Source organism: Microcaecilia unicolor, chromosome 8, assembly GCF_901765095.1.
Source record: "Microcaecilia unicolor chromosome 8, aMicUni1.1, whole genome shotgun sequence".
In the NCBI taxonomy this organism is placed as follows: domain Eukaryota; kingdom Metazoa; phylum Chordata; class Amphibia; order Gymnophiona; family Siphonopidae; genus Microcaecilia; species Microcaecilia unicolor.
In genome coordinates this window covers 180,689,036-180,705,140 of record NC_044038.1, presented here as the reverse complement: position 1 = coordinate 180,705,140, position 16,105 = coordinate 180,689,036, and the positions used below count along the sequence as shown (strand labels likewise).

General features: G+C 47.8%; 1 protein-coding gene across 3 annotated transcripts in view; it reads left to right on the top strand.

The window, feature by feature from the left end:
* The first annotated feature begins 9,285 nt into the window (after positions 1-9,285).
* SH3TC2 (SH3 domain and tetratricopeptide repeats 2) overlaps positions 9,286-16,105 on the top strand; it is a 50,041-nt gene continuing 43,221 nt past the window's right edge. Inside the window, exon 1 of one of the 3 annotated variants that reach the window (XM_030210972.1) lies at positions 9,286-9,355. Coding sequence is in view for 1 of the 3 variants with exons in the window: in XM_030210970.1 (XP_030066830.1) it covers positions 14,792-14,843 (52 nt within the window). In the remaining 2 variants the exon portion in view is untranslated. Of the gene's footprint in view, positions 9,356-13,183; positions 13,582-14,777; positions 14,844-16,105 lie in introns of those variants that run through there. The other 2 variants (XM_030210971.1, XM_030210970.1) reach the window with 2 other exon arrangements.

Sequence of the window (16,105 nt, the reverse complement as noted above, 5' to 3'; positions counted from 1 at the left end):
TACTATCTGTCCTCTTAAATCCATTTCCAGTGCTTCCTTTCCATTTATTTATTTCCTTTCCTCCTTTCTTCTTCATTTCTGGTCCTCCGCAGACTTGACTTGTGGATCCAGCTTCTTACTATTTTCTTCATCCGTGTGCAGTTTTCTTCCCTCCCCTCCATCCATGTCCAGCATTTCTTCTCTCCCCTGCCCTCCCCTCCATCCACCCATGTCCAGCGATCCTCCTCTCCCTCCACCCATGCCCAGTGACCCTCCTCTCCCTGCCCTCCCCTCCATCCACCCATGTCCAGAGACCCTCCTCTCCCCTGCCCTCCCCTCCATCCACCCACCCATGTCCAGCAACCCTCCTCTCTCCCCTGCTCCCCCTCCAGCCACCCATGCCCAGTGGCTCTCCTCACTTCCCTGCCCCCCTGCCAGTCACCCATGCCTAGCAACTCCCTTCTCTCCCCTGCCCCCTCCAACCACCCATGCCCAGCGACCCTCCTCTCCCCTGCCCTCCCCTCCATCCACCCATGTCCAGAGACCCTCCTCTCCCCTGCCTTCCCCTCCATCCACCCACCCATGTCTAGCGACTCCCTTCTCTCCCCTGCCCCCCTCCTCCAGCCACCCATGCCCAGCGACTCCCTTCTCTCCCCTGCCCCCCTCCTCCAGCCACCCATGTCCAGTGACTCCCTTCTCTCCCCTGCCCCCCTCCTCCAGCCACCCATGTCCAGAGACTCCCTTCTCTCCCCTGCCCCCCTCCTCCAGCCACCCATTCCCAGTGACTCCCTTCTCTCCCCTGCCCCCTTCCTCCAGCCACTCATGCCCAGCGCCTCCCTTCTCTCCCCTGCCCCCTCCTCCAGCCACCCATGTCCAGCAACTCCCTTCTCTCTCCTGCCCCCCTCCTCCAGCCACCCATGTCCAGCGACTCCCTTCTCTCCCCTGCCCCCCTCCTCCAGCCACCCATGCCCAGCGACTCCCTTCTCTCCCCTGCCCCCCTCCTCCAGCCACCCATGCCCAGCGACTCCCTTCTTTCCCCTGTCCCCCTCCTCCAGCCACCCATGTCCAGTGACTCCCTTCTCTCCCCTGCCTCCCCTCCAGCCACCGAGGTTGTCCAACGGATGCTTTGGGGCAGGCAGGAAAGATCTCCAGTCTTTCCTTTCCGCTGCCGGCACTGACTCTCCCCCGCTGCCAGATCGCTCATCAAAATGGCCGCCGAGACTTACAAGGGCGGCCTCTAAGACTTCAGCAGAAGTCTTGGCGGCCATTTTTAAAGAGCGATCCGGCAGCGGGGGAGGGTCAGCGCCAGCAGCGGGCAAGCAAGACTGCCTGCCCTGAAGAATTCGCTGGACAAGGGAGGGAGCGAGCGAGCGGACCCTGTAGGAGGGAGGGAGGAGGGAGAGCCAGCTCGCCCTCAGGAACAACCGGCTCGCAAGTCGGTAAAAAATTTAACAGCCGGCTCTTGCGAGCCGGCTCCAGCACACCACTGCACATGAGTTGATCTTGTTGGGCAGACTGGATGGACCGTGCAGGTCTTTTTCTGCCGTCATCTACTATGTTACTATCCAGCTCATTTTCGAAAGTGATCGCTGGCCATCTTCCAACACAAATCGGGAGATGGCCGGCGATCTCCTGAACCTGGCCAAATCAGTATTATCGAAAGCCGATTTTGGCCGGGTTCAACTGCTTTCTGTTGCGGAGCCGGCGAAACATCAAGGGGGCTTGTCTGTAGGGTAGTGAAGGCAGGACAGGCGCGGGATGGGGGCGTGCTCACAAGATGGCTGGCTTCACCTGATAATGGGAAAAAAAAGCCAGGCTTGACGAGCATTTTGCTGGCTTTACATGGTCCCTTTTTTGTCACGACCAAGCTTCAAAAAAGTGCGTCAACTGACCAGATGACCACCAGAGGTGACCACACTTGTGGTGGTAAATGTTGAGCCCTCCAAAACCCACTATACCCACATCTAGGTGCCCCCCTTCACCCCTTAGGGCTATGGTAATGGTGTAGAGCTGTGGGGAGTGGATTTTGGGGGACAACCAAGGGAAGGGAGATATGCACCTGGGAGCTATTTTTTTTTTTTAATTATTTTTAGAAGTGTCCCCTAGGGTGCCCGGTTGGTGTCCTGGCATATCAGGGGGCCAGTGCATTACAAATGCTGGCTCCTCCCACGACCAAATGCCTTGCATTTTGCCGGGTTTGAGATCGCCGGCATTTTTTTCCATTATAGCCGAAAACCAATGCCAGCCATCTCAAACCCGGCGAACTCTGACATTTGGCTGGGCCCAACCGTATTAGCGAAGAAAAAGATGGCCGGCCATCTTTTTCAAAAATACGGTTGGCTCTGCCCGCTTGTGGCGCCGGAGATGGCCGCCCATAGAGATGGCCAGCGCCTTTCGATTATGCCCCTCCATGTTACGATCCTGCTTATTTTCGAAGGAGATGGCCGGCCATCTTCTGACACAAATCAGGAGATGGCCGGCCATCTCCTAAACCCGGCCAAATTGGTATAATCGAAATCTGATTTTGGCCGGCTTCATCTGCTTTCTATCGCAGGGCCAACCAAAGTTAAAGGGAACGTGTTGGCAGAGTATGGAAGGCAGGATGGGGGCATGGTTACGAGATGGCCGGCTTTGGCCGATAATGGAAAAAAGAAGGCCGGCTCTGACGAGCACTTGGCCAGCTTTACTTGGTCCATTTATTTTTAGGACCAAGCCTCAAAAAGGTGCCCCAACTGATCAGATGACCATCGGAGGGAATCGGGGATCACCTCCCCTTACTCCCCCAGTGGTCACCAACCCACCCAAAAAAAAAAAAAATTAAACATATTTGTGCCAGCCTCTATGCCAGCCTCAAATGTGATACCCAGCTCCATCACTGCACTATGCAGGTCCCTGGAGCTGCTTTTAGTGGGTACTGCAATGCACTTCAGGCAGACGGACCCAGGCCCATCCCCCTTCCCCACCTGTTACACTTGTGGTGGTAAATGGGAGCCCTCCAAAACCCACCACAAACCCATATCTAGGTGCCCCCCTTCACCCGTAAGGGCTATGGTAGTGGTGCACAGTTGTGGGAAGTGGGTTTTGGGGGGTTTTGAGGGGCTCAGCACACCAGGTAAGGGTACTATGCACCTGGAGCTTTTTCTGAAGTCCACTGCAGTGCCCCCTAGCACTGCAGTGCTCCCTAGGGTGCCCGGTTGGTGTCCTCGCATGTCAGGGGGACCAGTGCACTACAAATGCTGGCTCCTCCCATGACCAAATGCATTGGATTTGGCCAGGTTTGAGATGGCCGCTATTAGTTTCCATTATCGCTGGAAACCAATGGCAGCCATCTCTAATGCCAGCATAAATGTTGAAATTTGGCTGGCCCCGACCGTATTATCGAAATGAAAGATGGCCAGCCATCTTGTTTTGATAATGCGGTCGGGTATGCCGCTTTATGGGGCCGGCCATATGGATGGCCGGCCCCATTCAATTATGCCCCTCCAAGTTACTATGTTTTCCACTTTTCTTCTCTATCTTAAAATTGGAGTTTCTTTTAACCAAAATTGTAATTTATACGTTGCTTTGTTGTGCCTTCAGGAAAGGTAGTTTATCAAAGTTGAATAAACTATACACCTTGGGACATCTACCCCCATCCACCCAAACCCTGTATTCACTGTCACTCTGATTTTGTAGAGCAGGACTCCCAATGTCCCTTCTTTGCAATTGCAGGAGGAACATTTTGCATCCCTGCTTCAGAGAAGGGGACAATCAAACCTGAATAGTAAGCGCTCTATTCTGAAAAAATGGCATCAATTACATTTGAGCTTGAGCTTTTGGAGGGAAATATAAAAACCTAAGTAGAAGGGAGGAGCCAGATCTTCCTCCCTCAAGTAAAAAAGGTCTGATCGTAGGGAAATTGAATTCTGAACCACAGACAGAGAGATCACAAAGTGAAGCTGACAACAGAGTCCCAAATGTGAGAAGAGACTTGCTTGAGACCGTTGATCCCAAGTGCTTCCAACCTTAAGTGTCAGAGTATAATACACTAGGGTTGTAACCTGTTCAAGGTCAAAACTTACAGCACTCTTAACACAGAGAAACTCCAAAGAGAGAGAGAGAGAGAGAGAGAGAGAGAGAGAGAGAGAGAGAGAGAGAGAGAGAGAGAGAGCACACAGATAAAAACACAGACCATTCACTAGGGGCCCTTTTACTAAGCCACGTAAGCGTCTACGCGCATCCAACGCACGGCAAAAATGGAGTTACCACCTGGCTATTGCGTGGCTCTTGCGGTAATTTCATTTCTAGCGTGTGTCTGATATGCGCGTCTGAAAAATAATTTTGATTTTCTGGTGCATATCTGCAACACACGCCAAGTGACATTTGACGTGCGTAGGTCATTACCGCCTGGTTACCGCGTGAGACTTTACCGCTACGTGAATGGGTGGCGGTAAGGTCTCAGACCCAAAATGGACGCACGCCAATTTTTATTTTGCCACACATCCATTTTTGGCAAAAATAACAAAAGGCATTTTTTCCAGGTGTGCTGAAAAATGGATCTGTGTGTGCCCAAAACACGCACCTATACTACCGCAGGCCATTTTTCAGCACACCTTAGTAAAAGGACCCCTAAGAAAGTAACAAGGTGGAGTGCCCGGGTACACAAAGTCAACATTAACATGGCACCTTGCACCCAATGAGCATATGCCCAGAGGATGATTTTGCAGGGTGTATGGTGGAGTTTGTGTAATTCTGTTCTATCATTAGTCTTATATTCTACTTCTACCCTTGAAAAAGGTCCCGAAGTGGTTTACAAAAATTAAACTAAAAAACATCAATAAAAGCAAATAAATAATAGAACTAGGAAGAAGAGCTTCAATTATCAGTAAAACAATACATCTTTAAACATTTTCTAAATATGAAATACAAGTCAAGAAATCTAATAGCCTTGGGAAGGGCATTCCAAATCAAAACCGGCCTTTAAGAAAAGGAACGCTCAAGCATTCTCTTTAAACGGACACCTTTAAAAGAAGAATACATATGCTTCATAATCCTTGAGTGTCTACCAGGAAGCTTACCCTTTAGAAAAAGATACCATGGTCATAAACTCTTCTGGAATGTTCTCTCGAAAAAGTTTGAAAACAAAACAAGAAGCTTTAAAATCTATTCTCCTATTCACCGGGAGCCAGTGTAATTCTTTCAGAAGTGGTGAAACATGATCAAACCTGGATTTCTTAAAGACCATAAGGCAGCCATGTTCTGAACTAATTGTAATCAGTCTTGCTTATGGCGACGGACTGGAACATGTCTATATTAGCTATGTGAAGCTTACAGTTGACTCAGGTACCTTAGTTTTATGAATATTTGTTTCACAATAATTTGCTTAGAATGAAGCTGCAGCCAAGTTGTTGCCACTTTAATCCCAAGTGTCTGTGTAATTATTTATCAAATTCAGATTTGATCCACCAGGCAAGGTCATGGTGTCATAAGTACACAAGTTTTGCCATACTGGGACAGACCAAAGGTCCATCAAGCCCAGCATCCTGTTTGCAACAGTGACCAATCCAGATCACAAGTACCTGGCAGAGACCCAGTTAGTAGCAACATTCCATGTAGAATCTCAGAGCAGCAACATTCCATGTAGAACCCCCAAAGAGTAGCAAGATTCTAGAATTCTAAAGAATAACAAGATTCCATGCAGAATTTCAAAGTGTAGCAACATTCCATTCAGAATCCCAAGTACATAAGTATGTAAGTGTTGCCATACTGGGACAGACCAAAGGCCCATCAAGCCCAGCATCCTATTTCCAACAGTGAGCAATCCAGGTCACAAGTACCTGGCAGAGACCCAGTTAGTAGCAACATTCCATATAGAATCTCAGAGCAGCAACATTCCATGTAGAACCCCCAAAGAGTAGCAAGATTCTAGAATTCTAAAGAATAACAAGATTCCATGCAGAATTTCAAAGTGTAGTAACATTCCATTCAGAATCCCAAGTACATAAGTATGTAAGTGTTGCCATACTGGGACAGACCAAAGGCCCATCAAGCCCAGCATCCTGTTTCCAACAGTGGCCAATCCAGGTCACAAATACCTGGCAAGATCTCAAAAAAGCTGAATACATTTTATGCTGCTTATCCCAGCAGTTGTCCCCATGGTTGTCTATGTGGGAAAATGTGGGGTAGAAATCTAACAAATAAATAAATAAATACCTATATCCTATATAATAAAACGCACCTCCAACATTCTGAAGCTGACTGCATGGCTGAGGCATTCCTGCTCTCTGTATCCATCTCCTGAATTGACATCATGTACTTCTGGGTTCGTCACAAGCAGAAGTGACCAACCGCACGAGGCTTCTCGGCTTCAGAATGTTGGAAGTGCATTCTATTAAATAGGATTGGTAAGTTCCTTGAAGCACAGCCAGAGCTCAGCGTCCTGCACAGTAATGCTCAGCTGCCTCTCCGTGGAGTATCCTTTTTCGCTGCCCACCTGCAACAAGCTCTACACGACGCTGATCAGCTGATTGACGCGGCACTGAGGCAGACTCTTCATGCCACCAGCGCCACTCTCCACGGGTCCAGTGCTCATTCTCTCGCCACGCCCATGCGAGACACCACAACAATGCACGCGCGCGGAGACAAGTACACCCTCGCAACTCGCTCTCCATGGCACTGATCAGCTGATTGATGTGGCACTGAGGCAGACTCTTCCCGCTGCCAGCGCCACTCTCCACGGGTCCAGCGCTCATTCTCACCACAACCACGCGAGACACCACAACAATGCACGCAAACGGAGCCAAGTAAACCCTCGCACCAAATTAGCTTCACATGGTTCCCTTTCCTCTTCCCCTTTCAGATATGCCCGCGTTTCGCCAAACACAGCACCGTGTAGGCCACATCAAAGAATGGACCGCAAATCAGACTTCAGCCTCAGTCTCCTCCCAGTTCAACAGTACTCCCCCAGGGGGCGAAATGCAGGTGGGAGGGGGTCCTGACACCAGAGGGGGTGAGGGAGAGGGGGTCCTGACACCAGAGGGGGGAGGGGGTCCAGAGACCTCAGAGGGGGGAGAGGGGGAGGGGTCCTGAGACCAGAGAGGGAGGGGGGAGGGGGTCATGACACCAGAGAGAGAGGGAGGGAGGGGGGCCTGACACCAGAGAGAGAAAGAGAGAGAGAGGGAGGGAGGGGGGGCCTGACACCAGAGAGAGAGAGAGGGAGGGAGGGAGGGAGGGCGGGGGGGGGGGGCCTGACACCAGAGAGAGAGGGAGGGCCCTGACACCAGAGAGAGAGAGAGAGAGAGAGGGAGGGAGGGGGGGCCTGACACTAGAGAGGGGGGGAGCGAGGGGGGGGAGGTATTTCTGTCACACACACACTCTCTCACACACTCTCTCTCACAGTCAGTGTCTTTCTCTCACTCTCACACACTGTGTCTCACACACTCTATGTCTCACACTGTATCACATTCACTCTCTATTTATTTATTTATTTATTTGTTACATTTGTATCCCACATTTTCCCACCTTTTTGCAGGCTCAATATGTGTCACACAGTTAGTCACACACTCTCTTGGTCTCATACACTCAGTCTCACAGAGAGTCTGTGTCTCACACACACTCTCTCGCACACACTCTATCTGTGTGAAACACACTCTCTCACTCACTGTCTCACATACGCACTTGCACACACTCTCATTCTCACACACACACTCTCTCTCTCACAGACACACTCGCACCCAGACTCTCTCTCTCTCTCTCTCACACACACACACACACACTCGCACATTCACTCTCTCACACACACAGTCACTCTCACATACACTCAAACATACACACTGCGAGAAAAACATTGCTAGCGCCCGTTTCATTTGTGTCAGAAACGGGCCTTTTTTAACTTATATATATACAGTATATATATATATATATATATATATATATATATATATATATATATATATAGGTATTTATTTATTTATTACATTTGTACCCCACATTTTCCCACCTATTTGCAGGCTCAATGTGGCTTACATAATACTGTAGAGGACTTCGCCAGTCGGTTGATAACATATACAAGGTTGTATTGTGGTCGAATGAGGTAGGTGTGTGTCAGGCACCGTGAAGGTTGAAGGGAATCTAACCACTGCCTGGTATGTATATCCCATACAATCTTAGACACCCTATCACTACCTATTGGAGCAGATGGGGATTAAGTTGTAGCAGAAACAAAGGACTCATAGTTTCCCTGCCTGCTGACCAACCTGAATCTTATCTCCCTGAGACTGTACATGCCTATCCTGACCCTTCCTCAGTTCAGGTTAACTTCATCCTCAGTCAGGATTTTCAATATTGCTGAGAGCTTGTGAGGGCTCCAAAATGTTAAGAAAGCCAGGATTCCGCAGGCGAGGAGGAATTTTGAGAGGGAAAAGAAGTTTCACTTTTACCTGTTTTGTTTGCGAATAGCTGGTGCTGAACCTTTTGTAGCACATTTTAAAATGATGCAAAACAATACCCTAAGTTCCACTGATGTTTGCATGTCACTTTAAAATGGCAGCATAAAGAGCTGATGCAAGGGTAATGGGCACCTGGGTAAACCTTCAGCCTTACTCCCCCTCCCCAATTATCTTTCAGGCTCCTAGCCTGCAGCCCCTCCCCCCCATGGTTTTGATAATTAAGCTTAACAGACATATCATAAAAACAAAATGGTATAAAAGCGCAGCTTAAAGGAGCTCCTGATGGTTCACTGAGATTCTGTATTGTCAGTTGCTCGTTACCTGGTTTTGCTTAATACTTGGGTCGACCCTGACAGCTCATCCTTAGGAGATTCTTATCTGATCGTTTCTTCCAGATACTTCCTCCTGTTCCTGGGACACTGTCTCCCTTCCAGACTCACCACATCGGTTCCAGTACCTGAACCCTTGGATCCTTATTGCCTGATTTATCGTCTGAGTGATTTCAAGGTACTTTGAAGAAATTTGCAAAATCCTGAATTTGTCTGAGCTGCTCACCAATGCTGTTATTGATCCTGCATAAATAATTGAGTTTGGGCACTTGAAGGGGGTCCAGTAAGGGGAGGGAAATGATGCGCTCACACACACTGTCTAGCACCAAGATTGCAGAACAGGGGGGAGGGAGCAGGGCTGGCAGAGGCAAGAGGAGCTGTCGGAGGCTTTCACCCACTGACTTCTTCTGGTAGTCTCTGCCAGCATGGGAAGCCAAGAATCCCTAGAAGGAAGGCAGCAGCTGCAGGTCTTCTCCTCACCGGACAGCAGTCAGAGGGTGCTGGTGGGGAATGCTGTGCAGTACAGCACATTCTGCCTGAGAAGCCACAGAGACAGGCAGAAAAGAAGGAGAAGGAGAGACAACCTGGGAAGGAATAGCAACAGCAGGATTCCAGAGAGCGGTAGGTCAGGGTTGTAGCGGCTCTGCATTACACTGTGCATGTCAACGCATCCTGCTCTGTTGACCTTGGACTGTGTGTGGACATTTACTGTACTGTATGTAGTGTATAAACACTGTTTCATGTAACTTCTGGGTGACTGTGGCTCTTGCATCAAATACAAATACACAGTTTTTTGTCTCTGTACATGTGTGAGTGCGGACTCTGGGTATACATTATATACTCTGTCTGCATCTTCTGCCTTATATTTGTGCTGTACTGTGCTGTGTATGAAGCATATTGAGTTTCTGTATTTTACTGGCTGTCTTATGGTAAAATATTGCCCATATCTGGACCATGTGTGTAAACCGCATTGCCCTGGGGAGGGGCGGCTGTGGCACTTTTAATGTCCAGAGTTTTATTTTGGATCTCTTTCTTGGAATGTCAGGTGAGATGGAAATGGAAATGCTGGGTATCTCCTTCTCTCTTTGGGGTGGCAGCAGAGACTGATCCTTAAAGGGTCTGGGGGGGTGAGGGGTGCCTCCCCCTCACACAGACCTATTCTCGGAGCTCATGTATTCACTTTGTGAACTGATTGATTTTGATTTAAGAAGCTTCTGAATGCTGAGGCAGCTCCAAGTTCATTTCCTGGGACTCTTCGAAATCTATCAAAGCAGAGTGAGGCTGGAGACAGGCAGAGAGAGAGAGAGAGAGAGAGAGAGAGAGAAGAGCCTGAGCTTTTAATATTGGTAAACACTGTTTGAAAATGTCTCTTCTGCACTATTAAGCAGCCCAGCCAGCTTACAGGAGCACACTGAGGTGATTTTAGAGTTCCGTGCCATTTACATGTGTACAAAAGATATTGCCACATGGAAATCAACATGCCCTTCTAAGCAGCGAGTTTAAAAGACATGCAATGTATATGTGTATGTCATGTGGCATGCAGAAGTTTCAAGGAGGTGTGTTCTGGACATGCATCTGGTGCTCCTGCATTTGGCAGCACAGATATGTCCAGGAAAATTGTCCTTCGGTTTTGCACCTGCTTCATGTCAAACATTACTGCTGACTAACTTCTTCTTGGGGCTTTGAAGAACAGCTTGCTGACCCATCAGATGGTCCAAGTCACCTCAGAATGCACAAGCTCCAGAATCAATTCTCCACGGATGTGCAGGTTTCTAACTCACTTGCCAGCATGAGGAGCTAATTTGCCGCTTATATGTTGCAAATCTACTGTTCTCTACGTGTGCAAACTCTGGCAGTGCCGCTGTTTTTGTTCTACAATGACTGTTCACACATTTATGAGCAGCTATATCTGCTTCTCAGTGCCATCCTACAGGACTAGGGGCTCTCATAGGTGCCAAACACAATGCAAATTACCCTTCCCTGGACAAAGATGAAGGAGCTTGCTCACTATTGCAGCCATGGAGCTGGATCCTATGATTGATATTCAAAAGCATTTATCAACTAGCAGCACCTGCTAGCTCGATAAATGCCATAGAAAAACATATTTAGCAGCACTATCTGGATGGTACCATCGAATATTTTTATAGACCTCTGTAGCATTATTTGAATGGTGCTGAGCTGGTCTGGGACAGAGACCAAATTTATTTGTTTGATTATCTACAAAGCTTAAAACCCTCGTGAAAAAAGTAACACACAGTCTTCTGGTGCACTTACTTCTCAGGCACAATTGTAGAAAGAGGTGTTCTCTGTGTGAAACATACTTTTCAGCAGAAATATTGCACTTCCATGTTGCCCATCAGCAGCTCCGCAATTTGATCCAGTCGGGGTTCACCTTCTCACTTTCACAGTCAAACTGGGCCTTTACCCTGGCTGCTCTGTAAGGCACCAGGTGACTCCAGGTCATAAAAGCCAGGCCAAGCCCGTCCTGGTTTTACCTCTACTTCATCCATGGGTTTCTAATCCTGACATCCTTAGATGCCAGAAAGACCCAGTGGGTCATCCATTCTGCCCAGTAATTCCTGTTCAGACTGCCAGAGATTTATCCTCCTTCCAATGCCAACCTGACCTGTGAGTGCCTGGAGCATTTCAGTCTTCATCTCTGACAGTATTGCCTTCCTCCCCATTATATTCCTTGAACGCATGAGCCGAAACAATCCCTCACTTCATTCAGTTCATCCCCTACCCATGTGTAACCACAGAGCTGCCATACTGGCGTAACTCTTACCTAAATACCTGACTTTCTAGAGCCCCAGATGGACCTGGCTAAGTGACCTGCTGTGTTTCTACTTGGACTAGAAACTCTTCACTCTTTTGCAACTAAGAAGGAGCAGGTAACAAGGATAGGAAACGCTGGTCCTTGAGTGCTACAGGTGGGTCAGGATTTCAGGATATCCACAATTAATATGCATGAAATAAGTTTGCATGCACCACCGCCATTGTATGCAAATCTATTGCATGCATATTCATTACGGATATCCTGAAATCTTAACCCACCTGTGGCATTCAAGGACCGGAGTTTCCTGTTTCTGGGTTAGAGCTTCAGGCAGAGACCCAGGGAAGCCAGGGTTCAAATCCCACTGCAGCTCCTTATGATCTTCAGTAAAGTCACTGAACCCTCCTTTGCCTCAGGTACAAACTTACTAGTCAGTATTTGTCTGGTGGCAGTGAGCATTTTTCTAATCACTGACTGCTGGGCAGACTGGATGGACCATTCAGGTTTTTATCTGTCGTCATTTACTATGTTACTATGCTGGTGGCTAAACTAGACCCACATGCTCAAAGCCAAGCCATGTCAGGGGGGGGGGGGGGGGTTAAGCATAACTTCCAGGTGTTGGTACAGACCTGGATGTTCAATGCCACTACCCAATTTTAGCATCCTCCATTCCCTCTATGAAAATGTTCCATGCATCCAACAGCCCTTCCAGAGTCCACCCTCTGAGAGCCGCTTATCAAGATTTCTTTCTCAGGAACATCATTTGCATGGACAAAGGTTTGTTCCCTGTGCATCATTAATACCTTTCAGGTGTCTCTGTCATACATCTTCTGCCTCTCTTCTCCTCCGGAGTATACATATTTGGGTCTGTTACTCTTGTATCATTTAAGAAAAATCGAACCTACCCCTATTTGTACCAAGGAGAGTGAAGTGACCTGCCCAAGACCACATGGCGCATCTATGAGAGAAGAGGATTTTTCTGACATTACATGCAGGTATTTTTTAATGCTTGCATAATTTTATTTTATGTTTATAATGTGTTCAAATTTATTGCAAACCATGTTGAGCAGCCTAGGCCAGAAAGGCAGTATATACATTTCCAGGTTTGTTAGGACTTGACCTGGCTTTAGTCCACTGCTTTAACCATTACATAGTAACCTAGTAGGTGACGGAAGAAAAAGATCTGTAAGGTCCATCCAGTCTGCCCAACAAGATAAACTCATATGTGCTACTTTATATGTATGCCTGACCTTGATTTGTCCCTGCCATTATCAGGGCACAGACCATAGAAGTCTGCCCAGCACTAGTCCCGCCTCTCAACCACGGGTGCTACTACCCAATCTCTGCTAAGCTTCTGAGGATCCATTCCTTCTGAACAGGATTCCTTTATGTTTATCCCACGCATTTTTGAATTCCGTTACCGTTTTTATCTCCACCACCTCTCGCGGGAGGCCACACTCCTTCCTTTTTACCTGTCCTTTATGACATGGAGCTCTCTGGCCACTGTCTCTGGAGGGCTTCTGGACTCCATAGTCACACAGACATAAAGGAAAGCCTTTTACTACAGCAGTAATTAACTTGGAATCTCTTCTTTTGGTTGATGTTTAACCAGTGCGATTTTGACTTCAAGGGCATAAATGGTAGCATGTGAGGAAGGGAAAGGGTTTTGTACAACCATTCCAAACATAAGCAAACCAGGAAGCCAGGTGGTTGGTTTTTCAGTATAAAGGGGAAAAAATGGTGACTTCCTTCTCTGTGCTGCTGTTTGGCCTGTTAAATTGTGCACAGTGTCGCTCTGAAGGGGTTTTGGATACAGGCTGTCACCGTGTATCTGACAGAAAGAACCTCAGAGTAAATCATTGACCTTAAACTGGCTGGCAGCGCTGCAGTACTCAGGGCAGGTTGAGACATTCCTTTGCAGGTGTGGGAAGGACCAGCCTCATACACTCACACTGTGGATGTACTACAGACTCAGGCGGTGTTATCAACACAGTCAGAGCAATCTCCACAACAGAAACCTTTTCCTGAGGGCAGCCAGAAGGAAGTTCTGAAGGAACAAGGAGAGGCGAACGGGGTAAGGAGAAAAGTTTACTATTTTCTTCACACATTTCTGACTGTAACTGTTGCTTTTCTGCTCAACCTGTAGCTTCAGATTTGGGAGAGCACAAGAATGTGTCCAGCAGGTGGACCAATGCAGATGAAAGTCCATTTCATGACTGGTAACGAAACAGGGATTATGTGGTGCTGCTGCCCTTTCAGAAGTTGGAGGGTAATCCCTAAAATTCTGCATATCGCACCTTAATTTCCATATGGAAATCATAGCGCATTCTATAACAACGTGTGTAACTTAATTGTTTAACTACCTAATCAGTGCTGTCAATTGGATGTTGACAAACAATTATCAGCACTAATTGGCATTAATTATTTACACGCACAACTTGCTAAGCGTATTCTGTAATGTGGTGCGCGTAAATTCACATAGTTGAAAATGGGGCATGGTTATGTGCATTATTATAGAATACACCCGCTCTGTGCCTAATATGGACATCAGGATTTATGCCAAGTAAAACATGGCCTAAATGGATGTGACCAAATTTGGTCGTGTGGAGAGGTGCTCAATGTATTTATTCTAAAGACCGCGTGGAAATGTAAGCCCATTCTATACAATTTAGATGTACTTTAGAGAATGCGCCTTGGCGTATTTTTTTTCCACGCAGTCTTTTCACGTGCCATATATAGAATCTAACCCAGTGTGTCCGGCAGGGGCAGTTAACAGGGAGGTAGAGCTGTGACCTCTCTGAAGAGATGCTGCCATAATTCAAAGGACACTGCCCAAGGCCTGGTAGGGGTGAAAGAGGTTGGAGATGCAGAGACGCTTCCCGTTAGTTTGGGGATAGCTTTTCCCTGTTGAATGCGGCTGAGTTAACGTCTACAGCTACAGAGATGGGAATAAAATCACCAACCCTTTTCCTAAAGATGAGGCACTGAATGCCAGCAGTGTGATCTCTGGCATCTGAGATATGAACCGAAATACGCTGTAGAATGGAACTGGGGTGGCGTTCTAAGCCAAGCTGTCATATGTATCACAGTGGTCATTGTTGCATTCTCTCCCCCCCCCCCCCCCCCACTCACACCCATGCTCTCCCCCAGCCTACAGATACTCCAGTCATCAAGTAAGGCATTGTGTGGCAAAGTGGCTGGCACAGGGAACAGATGAAAAGCAGCAGAGCAGGACTGGGCTGCACAGGACCCCTCTGGTCTCAGGGTAAAACACGGGGAGAGACATGGGTTGCTGCTTTGGGGTCCCCTGGGTGAGAAACCTCCTAGAGAGCTCAGGTGAGTTTCCTCCTGTGAAAGTATTTATTATCCCTGTGAAAGTATTTATTATCTCAGTATGGAGTGAACCTTAGAACCGTTTGGATAGATCATTGCTGGTGCTCTGTTTCACTTTACCCTGCATTTCCCATCAGTCCGTATTGCTGAGCAAGCCCTGGTGTTTGGTTGCAACAGCATCAATTCCTGTAAAGCCACAATCCAGATGTACCACAGGCCAGGCAGACCATGCAGTGGTTTTCCGGCTCTTTGTTACTGATGTGTTGGTTTTCAGGTTGTGAGATTTGATGTACTACTTGTCTTCCCTAGATTGTGGCAGGAAACGAGGGAGGAGAGGCAGGGGACAGGAGGCTGAAAATGAAGGTGAATTTTTAAAACTTCCTGAAAACTTCCATCCAGGGGGAATCCTAGTTATTTCCAGTAAATGTGTCCTACCCATACATTCATTATCTGACACCGATGTCAGGTAAATGAGCTGTGATTGGCTGACAGAAACTTGGAGGGCCTTAATGGAAAGGGAAGGAGGTCTAAGTAGCTGATTAAGTGGTGCAGTGGTTAGAGCCTAGGTCTTGTAATCAGAAGGTGACTAGTTCAAATTCCCCTATTACTATTGTTTTAATTTGGAGGTCCCTGACTGCACTTGCATGTTTTTTTTTTGGACGTCCCTGACTGCACTTGCATGTTTTTTATTCTTCCGATTTTTGCTCTTTGCATGGGTCCCGCGCAGCACCAACTAAACTAAAATTGCTCCGGGGACCTGCATACTGCTGTCATGGAGCTAGGTATGATATTTGAGGCTGGCATAGAGGCATCTCAGGGGGACCAGTGCACTACGAATGCTGGCCCCTCCCACGACCAAATGGCTTGGATTAGGTCCGTTTTTGAGATGGCCGGCAGCGGTTTTGATTATCGCTGAAAACCGCGGACGGCCATCTCTAGGTCCAGCGATCTCGCCATTTGTGTCGTCTATCTCTAGAGTCAACACAAATGATGGGATTTCAGCGGGCCAAACCGTATAATCGAAACCGAAGATGGACGGCCATCTCGTTTCGATTTTACGGTTCGCTCCGCCTCTTCGCGGAGCCATCTCCGGAGATGGACGTTTTTACACATGGGCGTTCGCGTTCGATTATGCCCCTCCATATGTCTGAGTTATAATCATGTATCCCTAAAATAGTAGAAATGTTGGAGGAAACCAAGATTTCCACAGCCAAGTCAAAGTGCAGTTCCTGGGCTCCTGGACTCCTCTCATTTACCATACATTT